Consider the following 23,376-nt stretch of genomic DNA (forward strand, 5'->3'; position numbering starts at 1 on the left):
GTGGGTTGGGCCATTCTTTCGTCTGTTTCCTTGCGCTACCTCGCTAACGCGGGAGACAGCGACAAAGGAAAATAAGATAAAGAAAAGAAAAAAAAAAAAAAAAATATATATATATATATATATATATATATATATATATATATATATATATATATATATATATATATATATATATATTGCTTTGTCGCTGTCTCCCGCGTTAGCGAGGTTGCGCAAGGAAACAGACGAAAGAATGGCCCAACCCACCCACATACACATGCATATACATACACGTCCACACACAGCACATACACATACCTATACATCTCAATGTATACATATATATACTCACACAGACATATACATATATACCCATGTACATAATTCATACTGTCTGCCTTTATTCATTCTCATCGCCACCCCGCCACTCATGGAATAACAACAACCTCCCCCTCATGTGTGCGAAGGTAGCGCTAGGAAAAGACAACAAAGGCCCCATTCGTTCACACTCAGTCTCTAGCTGTCATGTAATAATGCACCGAAACCACAGCTCCCTTTCCACATCCAGGCCCCACAGAACTTTCCATGGTTTACCCCAGACGCTTCACATGACCTGGTTCAATCCATTGACAGCACGTCGACCCCGGAATACCACATCGTTCCAATTCACTCTATTCCTTGCACGCCTTTCACCCTCCTGCATGTTCAGGCCCCGATCACTCAAAAAATCTTATCACTCCATCTTTCCACCTCCAATTTGGTCTCCCACTTCTCCTCGTTCCCTCCACCTCTGACACATATATCCTCTTGGTCAATCTTTCCTCACTCATTCTCTCCATGTGGCCAAACCATTTCATTACACACTCTTCTGCTCTCTCAATCATATATATATATATATATATATATATATATATATATATATATTGGAAAGTGATGGGAAAGCTTTCTGTTGGAAGGACCTGAGGAATTAATCGACTCGCGTCGGATTTGGGTGATGTTGTCGACCCCTGGAACGCTGGATTTGAGACAGTTTTGCTCGTGTGTGTGTGTGTGTGTGTCTTTGTGTTTTTCCTGACCCCTTTTTATCAGTAGTGGCCCCGCAAGTGGGGGGGGGGGGTGTCCCTCAGACGAGGCCTTATCATCATTGTCGTCAATTGACACGAGCTGAGGTCCAGACTTCGTCGTGGACACCCTCCCACCCAACCACGAAGCCCCCCACCCCACCTCTTACGCTGCAAACTTCTCCCTCCACTTCCCCATCTCCCCTTCCACTTTCCCCATCTCCTCGCCTTCACAGAGATATATCACACCATCGTTTTTTTCCCCACCCCCCTCTTTCTGGTATTTTCCTCAGATTCCGACAAGAAGGATGGTGGGTTGAAGACCGGAGCACAGATGGCCCGTGGTCGCTTTCGCCACGAGCCTTACCGACGCTTGGCTGTGAACGTCCCATCATAAGGCGTTATCAAGACCAGAACCCTTTGTGTGTACTCCTCGCCTTGTGCTCTTATGTGCTTCTTGCTACAGAAAAGAAGACAAAAGGGATATTTAAACAAAAAGGATATACAGTGAGAGAGAGAGAGAGAGCGAGAAAGAGAGACTGAGAGAGATAGTGTCTGTGTTAGATTAAGATAAAGGTTAGATTAAGACAAAGTAATGGTGGAATAATATTTCCTTAGTCGTTAAGTGAAGAGAAATATATAATTATAAATTATTCAAGAATAATGAAATAAAGACTTGAGAGAAAAGAAAGAAAAAAAAGCAGTTTTACAGTTCAAAGAGTTTATGTGTAAGTATTACTGCACTGCAGACCTGGAGTTGCTAATTGTAAGATAAAGATAATTATATAAATATATATATATTATATCATTATGTGTTCTTACATGGTTACAACTGGAGAGGCAAACTGCTATGACATGTGACTGTTAAGTCTTGAGATGGCTGGTACGATACAAATGTACTTTGGCGAATCATGAACAAGACGAAATGGTATTTCATGTGAGATTTTTCGAGCTGGAAATCTTCACACGAAGGAATACCAAGTTTTCATTTCCTCTTATTTAGCAAGTTCTTCGCTGCCTTGAATATAATAACTCCAGACTACTGGTTAATGACGGAAACGTTGGGGGATAAATAATAGCTATATATATATATATATATATATATATATATATATATATATATATATATATATATATATACAGACGTGTATCTGTGGTTATAAGCAAATATGTATTTGTGTGGAGTCCTTCACAGTAAAGTGCTATGTTGGACATACAGGGTCTGGCTGAAGCCTAGAGAGAAATGTAGTTTCATCCTTTGTGCATGGTAGAATCATGGACGAATATTTTTTTTCCTTATTTTTTCTGCCACTGCATCTTCCTCCCCACTCCTTCCCTAACCACCCCTCCTCCTCTCCATCAGGTTAGCCTGTACAAAAAATATATATATATCAAGTTATGGAGGGATATATTTTCTTTTTTCATTTTTTTTTGAGCTTCACAACACCACCCCCCCCCCACCCCCAAATAAAAGAAAAGAAAAAGCTCTTAACTTTGTCCCGGGAAAGTGTGGTTCAAAGCAGTTAAGGATACTATAATATTTGCCAGTATTTTCTAGGGCCTTTATATAACCTTAACAGCTTGTATATCTCCCTTGCCCCTAATCTCTTGGCAATAGCGAGAAAGTATCGTCTTTCAGCAAAGTAAGAAATAATATGTATATATATATAAAAAAAAGAATGACTTTTCGACATTTTTTCTTTTTTTTTTCACCTGGCATTTTTAATAATAGATTTCATTCTTCGGCTATGAAAGATTTGAGAATTAAAATTCATCTGCCTATCGCCTCTCTATATATTTATTGCGGCCTTCGGAGACTCTCTCTATCCCTAGAAGGCACAGAAAGATTTATATATATATAAACAAAAAATATAGGAAAAAAAAAAGAGCAAGCTAAGAAGCTGTTTTATAAAATTAGATTGTGAATGATTTCTGTTAACCGCAGTGAAAATACACCGAAATTTAACCCGACATTTTTTTTGTAGATATACAGACTTACGGACACTGATTTTAGAATCGTGTAAAAAAAGAGAAGTTTTCCTTTAGTGTAAATACAGTCCCAATAAAAGATAGGGAGGACTCGCCTATATCTTTCGCAGTTGAAGTAGTAGAAAATAAAAATTACGAAATCTTTGAGAAATATATTAGAGTATTGTGTCACCCTAAATTAGGTTTACGTACGAATGGCAAGTGTTTAAATGTTATTCATTGTGACAAATTACTTTATCTCTGTTGCTGTTACTTCGAAGTGTGTGTGTGTATGTGTGTGTTTTATGTAAAAATTATAGAGAATAAATTTTCAGAGATTTATTATGTACTGTAAAAAAATCGTTTTTATTTTTTTTATTTTTCTTTACAAGTTAAAAAAAAAAAAAACACCGTTCACACTTTGTATGTGATTTGAGGGCGAGACTCCTGCTTTCTTTTTTTTTTTCAAGCTTTGACCAGAGAGGTTTTTAATATATAGAGTTGAATGAAACATATCGTATATTTCCAGTATAGGATTTTAGATATAGAGCTAGTATATCTGTAGATAAAACTTTTGGTATTTCTTGAAGTTTTTCTGAGCTACACACGGCCTTCAAGTATCGGACGAATAAGATAAGCAGTTTGATTTTGGTGTGTGTGTGTGTGTGATGCACAAACTACTTTGGCAAGTCTCCCATAGAGACGAGAAGGCAAAAAATGATAGCGTTTCTGTCTGTTGGAAGGAAAAAAAAAAAAAGGTAACATTCTTGTGTTACTGAAGTTGTTCCTTGGTTAACCCCCCCACCCCCCTAGTGTCACAGACCTTTTTCAAAGAAAATGTATAGTGTGGTGGTTCGCGAAGGGTTTTTGGATTTAGATTCTTATCTGGCCAGGCCAGACTTTGAACAACCCCCCACCCCACCCCAACCCCCCCACCCACCTTCCGACAGAGACACGCCCCTCTGAAGTGGGGGGGGAAGGAGGTGGGGGGGGGTTAGTTAGATCACTACAGGAGAGCAAAAGGAATCTAAATGTTTGGAAGGGAGGTCGATTTGGTTCCAAAGTCAGCCATGATGCAAATGGTTCTAAATCAAAAGAAAATGTAAATGGATTAGTCCCTCTTTGAAACCTATTTGATTTTTTTTTTTTTCTTTTAATTTAGGTAGTATATTTCAGTGTACGTTCTCCTGTTAGTACATGGCGTACTAGCTAATATACTTTAAACCACCCAACCCCCTTCCCCCATTTTTTGCGCCAGTACAGGAGGTCTTATTATATATGTATATACCAGTTAAGTATTGTTCTTTCTTCCTTAGGTTTCAATGTGTTTTGTATATATATAATGAAAATGTTTAGCAGCTCATGTTAACCTCAGATGTTAAACTGACTTTCTGTATAAAGAAAAAGAAACTATTCTCATATGTGGGAAAAATCTTTCCCGTTGTATTGGGAAAACAGTTGTTGAAGATTTTGAAAATAAAACAGAAAAAAAAGAATAACATTCTTGGGCACAAATTTAGTTAAGTCCCATTTTTCTCAGTGAACAAACTTCATACCATTTTTGGTTTTCGTCTTTACTGATATTCTAAATGCAACTAATATCAAAAATAATAGATATAACTGAGGCATATCTCATAGCTGAAAAAAAACAATAGGCCTATAAATAAATAAGTAAACAAAGAAATATATATATATATATATATATATATGTATATGTTCTTTGGAGGTATATTTTTTTTTTTTTTGCAATTCTTTTTTCTTTTCCTTTGTGTCTCTTACTTTTGAAGACCCATAAATACACTCAAAGATAGATGGATCCTAGAGGGTTCTTTTAATTGTTTCATATAGATTTTTTTTTTTTTTTTGTTTTTTTGTAACAGACCAACACAGTGACCTAACGTTATAACTCGACTTATGAATATGTATCTCACGTTCAGGCCTTGATATAACACTAAATATGGTTTTACAAATATTCAGATATATATTTCTTAGATATATACAGTATATATATATATATATGTAATGTATGATTAAGGGAAAAAAAATAGCTGTGAAGCCACTTGGTTTCTCAATACCGCTGACTGGGCTTAAGATAGAACCCTCTGGGGACCAATGGTTCTTAAAGAGTGTTTAGAGCGCGTTCAAAAGAAAAAATAATAATAAAAACCTTCTATATACAATTTAATCAAACACTCAAAGACTCCGCCTACTATACTCTATTTTTGTACGTGGCCTGCTGCATATATATATATATATATATATATGTGTGTGTGTGTGTGTGTGTGCAGAAGGGCGATTAAAAGTTAAAATAAAAAAAACTGCTTTTTGAACATGTATTTCAATGAGTTTAATGTATGTATATGTGAATAGTAATCCATACTCAGGAGAATGAAATAATCCTGTGAGGAGGTAACCATGTTATCTACTTTAAAAAGATGACTTGTGTTATCTATATCATCATATCAACTCTGTGTTTAAAGAGAGAGAGAAAAAAAAAAAAAAGGTTTGAAAATGGTTCCACGATAGGATGAGAGGGATTAGAGCTTTTCCCTAAAACACCGTTTAAACTGGTGACGAAAAAAAAAATTTAAAAATTAATGTAATTTTGTTTTTGTAAAGAATTCTTTTTATGAAACGTAAGATTTGAGAATTTCGATGTGTTGAACCTTTTTTTTTTTTAATCATTTAATCATGGAGTTGTGAGAGAGAACTTCATATCAAAATACCATAAGATATATATATAAAAAAAAAAGTTTGACCAGCTTATATATATATATATTTTTTTTCTCTCTCCTTCCTCATTGAAGTATAAGTGTTTTGGTTGTAAGTGAATCCAATGTCACTCAACTTTTTCTGCACCTATTTAGAATAAAATAAATGAGTGTATTTTGCACATTTATTTAGGATAAATAAACTATGGAGGAAACAAAATAAAAAAAGGGTTGATATCTTTTAATGTTGGTTGACATTCCAGAAGTTTATTCTGTGCCCCCCCCCCCCCTGCCCCAGCCACCTTTTTTTTTTTTCCCTCGCCCCTTTAATTCCCTGAATCAGGCCATGTTCGTAAACCTCTCTCTATCTCTCTCTAGTGTTGTCATTTGTACACAGGGCAAAAAAAAATTGCAGCAATGTAGCACCATTATTTTTTTTTTCGTAATTATTTTTTTTTCCTCTTTTTATATCCGGCACATCTTTCACCACTTAATGCAATCACTTCGTCAAACTGTTCGCATGAGTGCGAAGGCCCATTAAAACCCCCTGCCCCCCCCTTTTTTTTCATTATAACCCCCATTTTTTATTTTCTTCATCCCCATATCGCAACCTGTGTCATTAACTGATAACACTAAGAGTTTATAAGAGATTGTGGCCTGGCCTGGCTATATCATGTCTGATAGGCATTAAGTTGGTACTTTATTACGATTCTATTTTGTTTTTGGTAGTGATGTGTGAAACCCCTTTGAAGGGGGTAGGATACTAAATACCCATCACTGAATTAGATTAGTTTTCTCCGGACTTCACAAACACCCACCCACCCACCTCCCTCCCTGAAGTTTTTATTTTGACGATAAGTCAAACAATTGAAGACAATATTTTTGGGGTTTTATATTCATTTAGTCTTTACTGTAGTGCACTGGCGACCTAAGAGTTGAAAACTTGTATATACCGCAGAGTTATTAAAAGGTTGCAGTAGATAAAGAAGTTTTTGTTTTCTGACTAATACAAGTCGTTCTCAATGACTGATTGACTTTTGTCCCAGTGGTTTCTCCCTGACTGACTTCTGTCCCTCAGGGGTTTCTATCTATTTGAATTCTGTCCCCCCTGGATTTATACTTAACTGACTACTGTCATATACATGATTCACTTCTATCTATGTGGTTTCTCCCAGAATTAGTTCTGTCCCCAGGGGTTTCTGCCTGAGTTCTGTCCCCAAGGGTTTCTACCTGACGGAACGCTGCTCCCAAGGATTCTTCCTACCAAATTCTGTCCTATATTTCACTTGTTTCCAAGGTTTCTCCCCAAGTCGACCTCTATCCGCAGGGTTTCTCCCGGGCTAAGTCAAATCCTAAGTTATCTCCCTGACTAGCTTCTGCCTCACAGTTACCCCGTGACTATCTTCTGTCCCCAGAATTTTGCCTAACCTAACCCCAAGGTTTCTCCCTGATAGATTTCTGTCCACCAGGTTTTCTCCCTGACTTACTTATAACGTTAAGCTTTCTTCCTACTAGATTTCTGTCCCATGATTTTCTCCCTTTGACTTCTGTCCCGCCAGGTTTCTCCCTGATTGACTTCCGTCTTCCCCTGGGTTTCTCCCCTGACTGACGACTACTACTACTGCCCTCCTCCCCAACCCCCCCCCCCCCCATCGTCCTGGGCACCACCACCACCCCCCCCCCCTAAACGTTTTCACCCCAAGTTGTTGAATTTCACATTGTGTTAACTGACTAGAGAACGTGTATCACCCTGTACGACCCTGTACATAATGCCTGGCTGCTCCCTCCTCCCCACCCTCAGCACCCCACATGTACATTGTTGGTCAGCATATCGCTGTTAAATACCTCTCCCCAGGTAGGTCAAATGCCAGACGGGCAATCATATTTTTCACCTCCCCCCCCCTCCCCTCCCCACCTCCTCCTCCTCCTCCTCCTCTTTTTTAAAAATCTATTCATCATCGCCACTGACCTTTGAACTTCATCATTACACCAACAGAGACAGACTCTCTCTCTCTCTCTCTCTCTCTCTCTCTCTCTCTCTCTCTCTCTCTCTCTCTCTCTCTCTCTATCTATCTATCTATCTATCTATCAATCTATATCCTCTCTCTCTCTCTCTCTCTCTCTCTCTCTCTCTCTCTCTCTCTCTCTCTCTCTATCTATCTATCTATCTATATCCTATATCTCTCTCTCTGACTGACAATTTTTCTCTAAAATGAAGACCAAGTGATCAAAAATTACATTGCTTCCATTCTTAGGCCTTTTCTCCACATTACTATATATTTTCCCCTTACATAAATGACCATCACAGTCGTGGGTGTTATATATATATATATATATATATATATATATATATATATATATATATATATATATATATATATATATATACTCCCACGATCTCTTGCCTTTACCATCATTTCATGAATCATGTACATAAAAGTTCTTCACCTTCATTAATATATATATATATATATATATATATATATATATATATATATATATATATATATATATATATATATATACTTCCCATCTTCACACACACCACATACAGACAGACATACATAAACCATATCATTTTCCTCTTTCATCATCATCATCATTATCTCGCCTCTCACATTATCATCCAATGAAAAGAAAAATGAGAAAAAAAAATATTATTATCCATATGTATTTTTAACTACACATTCTAATGATGACTCGACTGCAATATATGACAGTTAACCCCTGATCATCAGTAATCGTAAGTTGATACATTATGAATTTTGAACGTAACATTCTGCATCGTGACATCTCTCCACTGTTCGTTCGCACACATTTCTAAAAAAAAAAAAAATCTAAATATTTTCTTTTTAATTATAAACATGCCATCACCTCCAGAGAATTCTTATCTTTTTTTTTTGATATATATATATATATTTATTTTTTTGCCATCTTCTGTTTTTGTTCTGCTGTAGACATTCAAGGTTCTAAGTATGCAGAATGCTACTGCCATATATATATATTTTTTTTTTTCTTGAGCATTAAATACATAAAATAAATCCCCAATGCTTGATTGCCCTTTATAACCGTACTGTAGTGGCTCTAACCTAAAATAGCATAGCCAGTTGTGTTGATCATTAAAATATTTTAAATTCACCTTTTAAAAAACAAAAAAACAAAAAAAAAGAAAAAAAAAACACATTTGCTGTATACCTTAAATGTGAAATAATCACGAATTTGACCCCTACATACCCGACCTCATTACCATCATAGCCCAACCCCCTAACCCCCTCAACCTCTCACTTGCTAAGTCACTTGAAATGGGTCAACCACAACGCTACATGACCCAGTGCAGTAATACATTCTCGTATGTTAGTACACAACCAGGGGTCAAATTTCCTGATTATGTTACAATGGATAAACTTGTGTACACTTGTTTGCTTTTTCCTGTTTGACTGGTATAATTCTATTGCGACTGTATATCAAAGTGTTTCAATAAACTCTTCAGTGTAAATTTTTTTGTTTTTATAATTATGACACGGCCCTTTTACTAAACACAAAAAGTTCACAAGCTCTAACATGTAAATTTATATACCTTCTGCTTCTTCTGAAAAATAATCCTCTTCCATGTATTGCTCTCAATATAAATGTATATACATTATATGTATGAAATGTATCAAATACCTTATATAATACAATATGTGACTGTATAAATAGCACAACACTCTTACATATATTCATTCATATATACAGGTGGAAAATCTCTTATCCGGAATTCCACATTACGGATATAATTTTTTCCGGTTTATTGATGCCAATCTTTCCGGTTCATCTCAGTGAAGTACAAACATATCTTTAATTGTGGTGTCTTCACGTACCTGATTTAGCTTTTTTAAATGTTCTTGGTATGTAATATATGTAAATAAGTATTATAAAAAGTATCTAAAAAAAAGATTTATAAATGTATCAAGTTCTTATTCTCACTGCAAACTTTTCTTCCATGTCTCTGCTTGTAACAAGTGCCCACGGAGTAGACTTAAAGGTTAGAGTTTGAGGGATGACAGAGAAATGCTGTAGGAGGACATTAGGTAAGGCTGGAGGTTGTGGTGGGGAAGCCATGGGGTAGGAGGGAGTTAACTGCTTTTTCCCCCACAGAAAAGTGGCTCTTATTACGTACTGTTCTATTGCTTTTCACCACGCCTTAACCTCAGCATATCGTAGGTGGATTGATCCACATCCACGCTGTGGTCATAGTAAGCTTAGCGATGAACTTCATTTGCATCACCTTTATCATTAACCTATATCATAATCTCGTGGTGGGATTGCATTATTTTAGAACCAATCTTTCCATTAAAGTGGAAGACAATCTCTCCTTGTAATGACCTTCGTTCAAACAACCTAATTCCCTAACACCCGCAACACCTTTTCATGTTACCAGCACATTAATCTTCTATGAGGTCACAGCAAAGCGTCTAACAACATTACCCATCTCCACATTAACTGCACCACTCATTCACTCGCCATCACTTGCATGCTTGTCAGACGCCAACCATCACAAGGTGAGAAATAAATTTTAAAATTACGAAGTATAACTGGGAATGAGTAAAGACGACTCCGGCATGAAGTTCTAACTGGGTAAAAGCAATAACAAAGGGTTGTTTGGCGCGGCGTGAGGTGTCATGAGTGAAGACACAACATTAAGGCGACGTAGTATTAAGATGTATACTACATTTTGGTAGGAAACTTAAGACGTGTTGGTATGTGAATATCAGGATTTGGTTTCAGTTTTGGAGAGTTTTGGAAAGAGGGGCAAGTATGCAGTCTGTTGTGGATGAGAGAGCTTGGGAAGTGAGTCAGTTCTTGTTCTCTGATGATACAGCGCTGGTGGCTGATTCGGGTGAGAAACTGCAGAAGCTGGTGATTGAGTTTAGTAAAGTGTGTGAAAGATGAAAGCTGAGAGTAAATGTGAATAAGAGCAAGGTTATTAGGTACAGTAGGGTTGAGGGTCAAGTGAATTAGGAGGTAAGTTTGAATAGAGAAAAACTGGGAGAAGTGAAGTGTTTTAGATATCTGGGAGTGGATTTGGCAGCGGATGGAACCATGGAAGCGGAAGTGAATCACAGGGTGGGGGAGGGGGCGAAAGTTCTGGGAGCGTTAACGAATATGTGGAAGGCGAGAACAGTATCTCGGAAAGCAAAAATGGGTATGTTTGAAGGAATGTGGCTCCAACAATGTTATATGGTTGCGAGGCGTGGGCTATAGATAGGTTTGTACAGAGGAGGGTGGATCTGTTGGAAAGATGTTTGAGGACAATGTGTGGTGTGAGGTGGTATGATCGAGTAAGTAATGAAAGGGTAAGAGAGATGTGTGGTAATAAAAAGAGTGTGGTTGAGAGAGCAGAAGAGGGTGTATTGAAATGGTTTGGTCACATGGAGAGAATGAGTGAGGAAAGATTGACAAAGAGGATATATGTGTCAGAGGTGGAGGGAACGAGAAGTGGGAGACCAAACTGGAGGTGGAAGGATGGAGTGAAAAAGATTTTGAGCGATTGAGGCCAGAACATGCAGGAGAGTGAAAGGCGTGCAAGGAATAGAGTGAATTGGAATGATGTGGTATACCGGGGTCGACATGCTGTCAATGGATTGAACCAGGGCATGTGAAGCGTTTGGGGTAAACCATGGAAAGTTTTGTGGGGCCTGGATGTGGAAAGGGAGCTGTGATTTCGGTGCATTATTACATGACAGCTAGAGACTGAGTGTGAACGAATGTAGCCTTTGTTGTCGCCCCTGCGCTACCTCGCGCGCGTGCGGGGGGGAGGAGGGTGTCATTTCATGTGTGGCGGGGTGGCGAAGGGAGCGAGTAAAGGCAGCAAGTATGAGTTATGTACATGTGTAAATATGTATATGTCTATGTATACGTTGAAACGTAAAGGTATGTATATGTGCGTGCGTGGACGTTTATGTATATACATGTGTATGAGGGTGGGTTGGGTCATTCTTTCGTCTGTTTCCTTGCGCTACCTCGCTAACGCGGGAGACAGCGACAAAATAGAATAAGAATATAGATAGAAAGAAAAAAAATTATATATACATATATATATATATATATATATATATATATATATATATATATATATATATATATATATATGATAAGCAAAGAGGAGGTGAGGAGTGGGTAAGGTGAACGTTTTGATGGGCTGTTGAATGTGTCAGCTGATGGTAGGGGGGTGGCAGATGTAGGGTGTCTGGGACGTGGAGGTATGCTTAGAGAGAGAGAGAGAGAGAGAGAGAGAGAGAGAGAGAGAGAGAGAGAGAGAGAGAGAGAGAGAGAGAGACATGGTGAGTAGCTTGGCGAAGGGAGAAGAGGCGGTGAAAGCCTTGCGTAAGACCAACAGAGCGACGGAAGTGAGCGGCTGCGTCTATAGTGAAGGACTGCGTCTATAGTCTCTCAAGAAAGGCGAGGTGGTATTGTCGATCATTGGTACGTCATGATTTCCATGGCCATTAGTGTGATAAGTCGGGGGAGCGAGGGTGGGATTTGATGGAATTCCTGAATATTTTACCTTTGCAAAGGGAACAGGAGGTAATGGTGGAATCACAGAGGTTTCAGAGCGTTGAGAGTGTGCCCGGTATGTGGTTTAGGGGTTGTGGTAATTCAAGAGTGGAGTAACAATGTGGCTACAGAAGTGGCAGACGATGTGTGGATCAGATGTCTGTCTTGACGAATGAGAGGAAGAAGTACCTAAAGAAACGATGGGGGATCTGTAGGTGGCCTCTATAGCCTCTGGAGAAAGCGTACGATAGGTTGATGAAGAGACGGTATAGGGAAGGTCTAATGAATACACAGGGTGTGGGAAGTAAGCTGCTAGAAGCAGTGAAGAGGTTTTTATCAAGGGTGTGAGGCGTGTGGGCGAGTACCAGCATCTCAGGGTTTGCGGCAGGGGCGTGTGATGTCACCACTGCTATTTACGGACGGGGTGGTGAGGGAGGTAAAAGCGGAGGGTCTTTGAAAGAAAGGGAGGGAGGGGGGGGGGAGGTTAGCAGACTATTGAGGAGAGAGAGTCAGTTGCTGTTTGCTCATGACGCGGTCCTGGTGGCAGACGCTGCCAAGGAGGGGAAAGATGAGAGTGAATGTAAACAAAAATGTATGGTCGTAAAGGCTAACAAGGGGATAGGGATGTGCTGGCTAGAGAATGCAGAGGATGTAGGATGTTTCAGAAATCTCAAGAGCTAACATGGCAGCGGATGGAATAGTGGAAGTTGAAGTCACAGGGTGGGTGAGGGGGTGTTAAGTGTCGTGTGTCCATTAAGGGATGCGTGGAAAGAGAGTTCACCGTCAAAATGGGCAAAGTCAGGTATGTGTGATGGTATAGTAGATGGTGTTGTAAGGATGCGAGGCGTAGGCCATAGATTAAGGGATACGAATGAGAGGGGGGAGGGGGTGAATGTGTTGAAAATGAAAAGCCTGAGGACGATATGTGGGTAAGAGGTGGGTTAATCGAGTAAGAAATTATAGGTTGAGAGAGAGAGAGAGAGAGAGAGAGAGAGAGAGAGAGAGAGAGAGAGAGAGGCGCTAAATCGTGAAAGAAAAAGTGAACGGGCTGAAATGGTCTGTACATATGGAGTGAGTAGGTGAAGATAGGCTGACTTAAGATGGTATACGTGTCGGAAACAGACGGTAAGGAGGAGACAACTGGTGATGAAAGAATGGAATGAAAGATGCTGTGAAGGTTCGGGGCCTGAGGGTGCAGGAGAGTGAGAGATGCGCCTAGGATAGAGTACATTGGAGAGATAAGGTATAGAGGGAGCGACGCGTTATTAGTAAGCTAAATCAGGGCACACGAAGAGATTATTGGCACCTGATGAGGCGGACTGTCTCCATGAAACATGTCTTGCCACATGTATAGAAAAATTACACGTTAAACATAATTATATGAAGTCCTGAATTGCAATTTCACCTTTATAGCTATCATCACCGAGTAATGTGATCAATATATATATATATATATATATATATATATATATATATATATATATATATATATATATATATAAATATATTCGCTGAGCTGAAGGATGAACAGCTGGTTTAACTATGGGCAGAAATGCCAAATCCCCTAGCTTCGAACCCAGGCAGGCCAGTGCGTCACATTTATGCATGCAAAATTTAAATATATCTTAAATGGAAAAGCATTATATAATCCACTTCACAAAGCTTATCTGTCATTTTGCACTGATACAAATAAAAAAATTGATCAGTGTTTATGTACACACACACACACACACACACACACACAATCAGGCACGAAAATATGATTGCATGATATGAAAGAAGGTTCAAGACAATGGATTTTAAAACATTAAAACTCCTAAATTGTATTGATAGAAAATTGGTAATCGCAAATAGGCAACAGCTTGCGGCCAATTGTAATAGGGTCAAAACAAATGGGGGAAATAAAGGTATCCTGTCAAATCTTTTATATAAATCTTGAACCTATTTCTTTTTTTCTTTTAACTTAATTCTTCCTATCGCTTTATAAACCCAATCACAACTAAATGATTCACACACTCTAGCCAAAATAATTATAATAATCATAACTGGCTAATTGAAACTGCCACCATCTTGATAAACACTTAATGTTTAATGACTTGAATGATATAAAGAATTTTTTCTTTTTTCTTCCTTTTCATTAACACAAACTTGTCGACAAACTAGTCCACGTGATGACGAGTTCAGGAACGAGAGAAATATCTGGTTTCCTCTTGTTCTTCCACAACAGAATAAATCTTAAAGAATAAATATCAAATTTTTATCCTTTTAGTAATACTCCTTCTTGTATATATATATATATATATATATATATATATATATATATATATATATATATATATATATATATTCCTATGAGTCTTCGGGGAAAGTGAAACACGATAAGTTCCAAGTGCACTTTCGTGTGATAATCACATCATCAGGGGAGACACAAGAAAGAAATATAACTCAGTTGATATATATATATATATATATATATATATATATATATATATATATATATATATATATATATATATATGTCTCCCCCCCTCCCTTACACATATTTCAAGGGGGTACTGAGGTCATGTGGACCACATCAGCCAGACTTGGATGAAGCTACTGCACCAACTGTTCGCCACCTTCACCTCCTGCCACCAGATACCCCTCGTCCCCAGGTCGCGCATTTCGGCACCGCATGCAAGTTCAGTCACACCTCTACAAACACAGCCGAACTTTATGGAACCCAAGCAAGCAATAGGAGGACATTAAGAAATTCATCAATACCAAAAAGATTAAGGAAGAATTTAAAACTCTCATAATTAAGACGTGAGAGAAATATAAGGCACTGAGATACATACACACACACTCTCATACTCATCCTTAACCATGTACAAATACTATTCCTAGTCTGGTCATTGAAGATGTTATTATCCCATAAATTCCTCGGGTTATAACAACATGTTGTGCAAGACAGAAGACCTCTCTCTGTATATGCCAGTAACGAGAGAACTGTGTATAGTCTATACATAAATAAAATGTCTATTGCCTGGTCATAAATCAGGTAATGTCAGATTTCCAAATATATATCATTCCAGATGTACTTATATAAATTTCTGTGGTGGAACAGAAAAACATATCAAACAAGGTAGGGAATATCTATGTATTTATAATAAAGACACATAGAGGAAAAAGAAAAGAATAGGTCTTAGAGGGAATAGACTTAACTAAGTTATGTCTACCACAGGGGAATATCCCATCCCATCCCAGCTCAGTCTATTTTGATAAATAGAAATAGATGAGGTGAACGTGGTACATGACAAGACAGACTCGAACAACATACTTGTCCAAGTTATATAATTACACCCACTGTTTGTTAAAGAATTCCCCCCTCCCCCCACCGTAAGCCTAAGCCTAAGAGAATATTACAAATATATGACATGAAAACTGTAATTCTTTATCTGGCAACTATCTATAATACTTACAACCCTTAACAACCCACAGTCTAATGTCATTGATGAACATTGACGAATACGTAAACACACACACACACACACACACAGCAGCAGCACAGGGGATTACATGGACAAGTTAAACAGTCGCCTTCGGGGAGCACAAGAGCCAGACAGGACGTGTATGAAATACGAGAAACTTGAATTATATAAAATCATTGAGTTCTGCCTCCACCCTGCGGGAGCCACGCACCAGGCAATCTCTACGTTCACGAAGGAAAATTAATTCATGTACATATCCTGTGCCTTGAGATATGAATACTTTTATATATATATATATATATATATATATATATATATATATATATATATATATATATATATATATATATCACACTCCTTGAATCGTGAGGTTACACAGTGGACGTGGTCAGCGACCTGAGCGCTGCCAGAGCTCTATAAGAGGGGCTCCCAAGTGTGTGTGTATATATATATATATATATATATATAGAGAGAGAGAGAGAGAGAGAGAGAGAGAGAGAGAGAGACCTTTAACATATCTTGTATAATGTTTAGAACTCTTCTATATAATATAGAGAATTATAGATTAACCATCTCCTACACAGACTCCCCAAATCTATATCACACACAAACATAATATAGAATTTCTATCAGCTCTGATTCATCACAAACTTGACCAGGTCTTAACAACGCCAAAAAAATTATTTCATAAACTCACTCTAACATCATCTCTCACTTGAGGGGAGACCTCCTCAAAGAATTCTTAATACAAGCTGTAGAACTAGCTCTAGTAACATGGTAAATATCCACCACCCCCTCACCACCACTTGGCCCCCATAGCGCTCTTCGGGCACCATTAACTTAGAACTAGATATAAGAAGTTAGCACAGAAGTTTAGTCTCGTATCTAAAGCTAGATTATACCGTAACTTTGGCCATAATATAAGAAGAGGGAAAGGAGGTATATAAATGCCGGGGCAGGGGGAGGGGGGGGAGGGGTTGGACTGTCTTAAATAAGAGAGAGAGAGAGAGAGAGAGAGAGAGAGAGAGAGAGAGAGAGAGAGAGAGAGAGAGAGAGAGAGAGAGGAAAGAAATTAGAAATAGAAATCTAATTCGAATATAAAGAACAGGAAGAAAATAATAAGGTGAAGAAGAAGAAGAAGAAGAAGAAGAAGGAGAAGAAGAAGAAGAGGAAGAAGAAGACGAAGACGAAGAAGGTAAGTAAAACCTCTAAAACACGTGCATTATCTTAACCCTTCAACCATTACTATTATCTCATTTTCTAAATCATCTTCCTATCACCCATTTTCTTTCTTAGTGCGACACCCACCATTTCCTACTCTTCTCACATTCCCTCTCATTGTATTCTTTAATATCTACCCCTGGGGCAACCACAATCAATTTTCTCCTCATGACTTGCCTCACCGGAGGGGGCAAGATGAGCCCACCCAGCCCACGGGCCCACTACCACGGACCCACCACCAACACAGACCCATCCACTCCACGGGCCCCACCCCACCACAGACCCACCCCCCACCCCTCCACGTGAGTGGGAGTGAAATTCGTATCTTGACTTCAATAGCCTTTACTGTCTGTTGCGGGTTGGTCTGTGTATCTAACCTACCCAAGGAAAACTGAAAACGGGAGGAGAGGATTTCCAGCCCCCTGCTCCCTCCCCTTTTGGTCGCCTTATATATATATATATATATATATATATATATATATATATATATATATATATATATATATATATATATATATATGAATGTGTGTGTGTGTGTGTGTGAGTGTGTGTGTGTGTCTATACCCTTCTCCCCCCCTCCTACACCCAGACCCCCCACAGCTCGCACGACCATAAACAGATCAAGGGAATCAACTCAGCCAAGCGTTTATTGTCCCATTAATATCCCAGACACGATAAATGTCTGGAGGACACGGGGTCTGGATATACGGTCACACCCCTATAGGCCTGCGTGGCTTTGCGGCAGGCAGTACATCTGCCGTATAGTATATTTCTCACTGCCACGAGAGGAAATGACCCACCAGGGCGAAATTCCGCTCTCTGTTTTCTTTTCCATAATTCTTGGACGAGTGACAGTAGAAAACTGACGTGCTGTTTCATGTACGGCGGGGTGGCGACGGGAATGGATGAAGGCAGCAAGTATGAATATGGAAATGTGTATATGTCCGTGTATGTATATGTATGTAAACGTTGAAATGTATATGTATGTATATGTGCATGTGCTGGCGTTTATGTATATACATGTGTACGTAGGTGGGTTGGGCCATTCTTCCTCGTCTGCTTCTTCGCGCTATCTCGATGACACGGTAGACGGCGTTTAAATATTATATATATATATATATATATATATATATATATATATATATATATATATATATATATATATATATATATATATATAGCAAATCACAAGATGAACTGGTCTTAAATGACATAATATGGAGCAAGAGAGAGAACCTCCCTTGTCTTCTAATATGTCACGAAACAAGACACAAGCGAGCAAGAGAGAGAGAGAGAGAGAGAGACTGCTAAGATTGCCCTAAGCGCCATATCTGGCTAACTTCTCAACCTCCTCCCTCCCCCTCAATGTTGGAGCTGCTGCACTGAAGCAGTTTGCCCATCTGCCTGCCTGGTATAGCGGGTGGGGGGGGGGGGGGGGGGGGAAGACTCCAAATCTCCTTACGTACACCAGCAGTGATGTTCCACTGGGAAAGTTTTGTACGTGTTGGAGGAGGGGCAGGGCGGGGCGGGAGGGAGGGAGCCGAAGTCTCGCGCGTGAATGAGTGATGGGTTGGTTTTCGCAAATTCACTGGAGACGGTGATGTACGCCTCCCATACCCGTGTGTATGTATATGTATGTATATATAAAAATATATATATATATATATATATATATATATATATATATATATATATATATATATATATATATATATATGCACCAGCTGTTGAACTTGTGGCTGAAGATGATGTGTGTGTGTGTATGTGTGTGTGTGTGTGTGTGAGTGTGTGTGTGTGTGTGTGTGTGTGTGTGTTATATCCAATCACACGTAACACATCCATCTGTTATAGATATAACTCCAGAGATATATGCCTCAGCCTTGCTTTAACCGGTTTCATACCTCAGAATACAACTTCAACCACCGAGCCTCTGGCAACGGAAGGAAGAAAGCAGGAATGCCTTCACATTCCTTCCTTCCTTCATTAGAGAGAGAGGAGCAGTCACCCCCACACGAGAGCTGGAGGGTCATGCAGAGCCATGACTGGGGACCGCAACCACGTTTTCTACGAGGTGTGTGTGTGTGTGTGTGTGTGTGTGTGTTTGTTGGGGGGGTCCCCCACACACAAGGGACGGAGGGAGCTGGCTGACTGCCTGGGAGGTTACGCGTGTGCAAGACAGCGGGAGAGAGAGAGAGAGAGAGAGAGAGAGAGAGAGAGAGAGAGAGAGAGAGAGAGAAAATTTATGCTCAAAACAGCATAATATATATATATATATATATATATATATATATATATATATATATATATATATATATATTTATATATATATATATATACATATATATATATATATATATATATATATATATATATATATATATATATATATATATATATATAATATAGGTCATGAGTCAGGCCAGGTCCTGCTGGCTGGCTCCGAGGGCGTCACTAGGTGAGCAGGGAAGCCATTTTTAAAACCCACGAAAAACAACCTCTTCATCTATCTATAGACCACACATGCCGCGCGCGCGCGCACGTGCGTTTACTGGTGCGTGCGTTCTACACGCCACCTCTCTCTCTCTCTCTCTCTCTCTCTCTCTCTCTCTCTCTCTCTCTCAACGGAAGCAATACGAATTGGCTGTCCACAGGGAGACGTTTGTTTATACACACGCGCGTGCGCGCGTGCGTGCGTGCGTGCGTGCGTGCGTGCGTGTCGTCTGCTACCTCACGACAGATTATAATGTGTGTTGGAGGTGTTGGCTCGATCCCCCACAGCATCAGATCTGATGTCTCTGCTGAATTAACACCAGAAATATTAGAAGATTCCACTAAGAGAGAGAGAGAGAGAGAGAGAGAGAGAGAGAGAGAGAGAGATTCTCTCTCTCTCTTGACACGACCTTACTCATCATCTTATTTATAATGACACCTTTTTCCTGCTTAACTGATTAAGCAAACCCCCATCCACTCAGCTTAAGCTTGTTGGCAGCTTTACATGTTTCTCTCCCTTTCATCGCTCCATGTCACCCCTCCCCCCTATCATTACATTAGGCACAACGCCTGGGAATATGTATTACAGAAATATACATCACAAACAAGCACTAAAGTACACGTAATGGGCTGTATAGCTCTTTGAAGTCTTTATATCCCAGAGGAAAATATACGAATAGCTGACGGAAAAAAAATTGTAAAAAGATAGAACGATTATCTTATACAATACCAGGGGTATGGAGAACTATATTTGCGAGTGACTCCCACCAAAAAAAACCATTCAAGGGAAGATGAGACTGACGGGTGAAGACAGTACCAGATGAACCCAAGGATAGGCCACTGCAGCAGAGCAACAGCCGGAGAATATTAGCTCCCTCCGCTTCATGACACCATATATCCTCTTAATACAATATCTTTTCACTCATCCTCTCCATATGTGCAAACCATTCCAACACCTTCCCTGGGAAGCTTTCTCTCATGTTCCAACACCTTCAGGGTATATATATATATATTTTTTTTTTTTTTTTTATACTTTGTCGCTGTCTCCCGCGTTTGCGAGGTAGCGCAAGGAAACAGACGAAAGAAATGGCCCAACCCCCCCCCCCCCATACACATGTACATACACACGTCCACACACGCAAATATACATACCTACACAGCTTTCCATGGTTTACCCCAGACGCTTCACATGCCTTGATATATATATATATATATATATATATATATATATATATATATATATATATATATATATATATATATATATATATATATGTATGTATGTATGTATGTATGTTTATATATACAACCGTGTAATGAAAGCTTTGAATATGCCGTTAACGGTCTGATACATCGGCCCCCACTCCCGTTTTCTTGTTTGACATCGTCACTGCAATACAATTATATTTGCCTCGCCCCAGCGACCATTTGAGAAAGCCTAAATAACCGGCTCTGTGATCTGCTCGTCCCAAGCATAAAATCCTAACCTAACAAGCAAACGAGACATAACGAGGTATTGGTCGTTAACAAGGCCATCTCGACTAATTACCCCCACGCTGCAATTGATGTTCTGATATTTGCAAAGATCAACGCTATGTTGCCTCTATCAAAGGCCTGAAACTAGAATATTAACCAGTCTCTGCCTTCCTATTATATATATATATATATATATATATATATATATATATATATATATATATATATATATATATATATATATATATTCCTATGAGTCCACGTGGAAATGAAACACGTTAAGTTCCCAAGTGCACTTTCATGTAATAATCACATCATCAGGGGAGATACAAGTAAGAAATATAAGTCAGTTGATATATATACTAAACACATTAAAGATGTAAAAATGATAGGATTCATAGAAATTCGGTTTCACCCTCTTGTATAAACACTCGTAGAGTGTGTGTATGAAGATTTATATATAAACATCTGTGCGTTTTCTAATATTGCTTGTTTTAACAGACCAATAACAACAAAAAATTTATTCTACGTTACCAGTTTCTTTTTGAATAGATCTAGTTGTTTTGTTTGGAAAAATCTTTTTACACACACACACACACACACACACACACACAACACACACACACACACACACACGCACTGTTTATATAAACACCCCAAAACCCACCTCATATTTGCTGCAATGGCAGCTCAATGGCAATATATTTTTTTTCAAGGTAAACGCAGATGATTAAAAAAAAAAAGAAAAAGAAAAAGTGCTCCTATGACTACTATTGTCTACACAAAAATACTGGACATGGAAATATTGAAAGTCGACCATAAAAACTGTTTCTGCCAAAAGCAAAACAAATGTACAAATAGCCAGAGAAAGAAAAATGGCCGATTACCAGCTGGTCGAGGCTTTGGGTGGGGGGGGGGGGGGGAGAGATGTCGAAGGGCGAATCTTTTATACCGCGCTCGAACGTCCCACTGCTATCACATTTCGCGATTTATTTATCTATGAGAATCGTGTAACAGGGGGGTCGAGGGGGAGGAAAAAAATAGCCTTCCATTGATTTTGAGCTTTTTTTTTCTTATATCCACACACACATATATATATATATATATATATATATATATATATATATATATATATATATATATATATATATATATATATTATGTAGATATTTGTTCATTACAAGGTTTTCCTATAATTCATTTCCAAATTATATATATAGAAGGGATGAATTAGAGAGTACATTACTGGAAGCGATGATTATACACATTATTATTTCAAGGTTTATATTTCAGTCTATTTTCCTCATGCGAGATGGCTGAACGAGCTTTTAGGCCTAACTACCAGGGTCGTTAAGGCCATCACTATCTAGCTACTTCCACCAACCGAGACAATTTTCTGAACACGTCCTTCGCGTGTTTAAGACTGAGTTTGAGACAACACATAATGTGTCTCAGTAATAAGTAATTATGTAAAATTATAGCATTGGTTTAGAAGATATTTACAAAATGAAGCATAGAGAGAAAATCATAGTCTTTTATTAGTCGTAAAAGATGAGAAAGGAAAAAAATGAGAGAGAGAGAGAGATAGAGATAGAGATAGAGAGAGAGAGAGAGAGAGAGAGAGAGAGAGAGAGAGAGAAAATAACGTAGTCTCCCACAACCACCAACTCCTAACCCCCCCAACCCCCCCCAGCCGACCTAACCTGGAACAAAGACAAGGTGGAGACTGTCTCCCACAAGAGACTCGACCTGCGCCACTGTTGCCAATTTCCCTGGAGTATCTCCCTCCATCGAGACCTCCTCCTCCTCCTCCTCCTCCTCACGCTATTCTCCCTTCTTTATCACCCATTTCTTCCACCCCTTCCTTTACACCTCCCCCCCCCAACCACTATTCCCATACTCCCCCCTCCCCCCTCCATTATACCCCCACTGAAGGTAAACCCAGCGGCAGAGGCTTAATTAAAAGTTTACTCTATTTTTTTCTTTTAATTGGTCACACACAGACACACACACACCTGGGGTGCCACACACGGCGCCCCCTCCCTCTCTATTGGTGGGGAGCAAAGGCTGTTTACCGAGTGTATATAATCAGTCGTCTGATCAAAGATAAATGAAATCATGGTATAATATATATATATATATATATATATATATATATATATATATATATATATATATATATATATATATATATATATATTTCAATATCTGTGCAATTGGCAAACAAGCAGTAAGCATGTATGGTCGTCGAATCAACTCAAACAACCTAATGATGTTCAAGGCAATTACTGAGGACCTTAACGACCCTGGCCAAATGAGGTAGTTGTGTAGCGTGTGTCTGTACGTCTGTGGATCCGAGTAGCGGACGAAGACTCGAAGGGTCATCAAGCCACCACCGGCACCAACCGTAGGGCAATTATACAAGGAAAAAGTGTCATACTTCGCACTCTCTCTCTCTCAAAA

General features: G+C 38.9%; 1 protein-coding gene across 3 annotated transcripts in view; it reads left to right on the forward strand.

Annotated features, from left to right (window-relative positions):
* The window catches only part of LOC139749543 (KH domain-containing RNA-binding protein qki.L-like), a 450,440-nt gene extending 441,225 nt beyond the window's left edge, over positions 1–9,215 (forward strand). For all 3 annotated transcript variants that reach the window (XM_071663530.1, XM_071663532.1, XM_071663531.1), the window contains one exon: positions 1,334–9,215. In XM_071663530.1, the coding sequence (XP_071519631.1) occupies positions 1,334–1,437 (104 nt within the window). In that variant the 3' untranslated portion in view covers positions 1,438–9,215. The remainder of the gene's footprint in view (positions 1–1,333) is intronic.
* The last annotated feature ends 14,161 nt before the right edge of the window (positions 9,216–23,376 follow it).

The sequence above is a fragment of the Panulirus ornatus genome, chromosome 7, assembly GCF_036320965.1.
Source record: "Panulirus ornatus isolate Po-2019 chromosome 7, ASM3632096v1, whole genome shotgun sequence".
Classification (NCBI taxonomy): domain Eukaryota; kingdom Metazoa; phylum Arthropoda; class Malacostraca; order Decapoda; family Palinuridae; genus Panulirus; species Panulirus ornatus.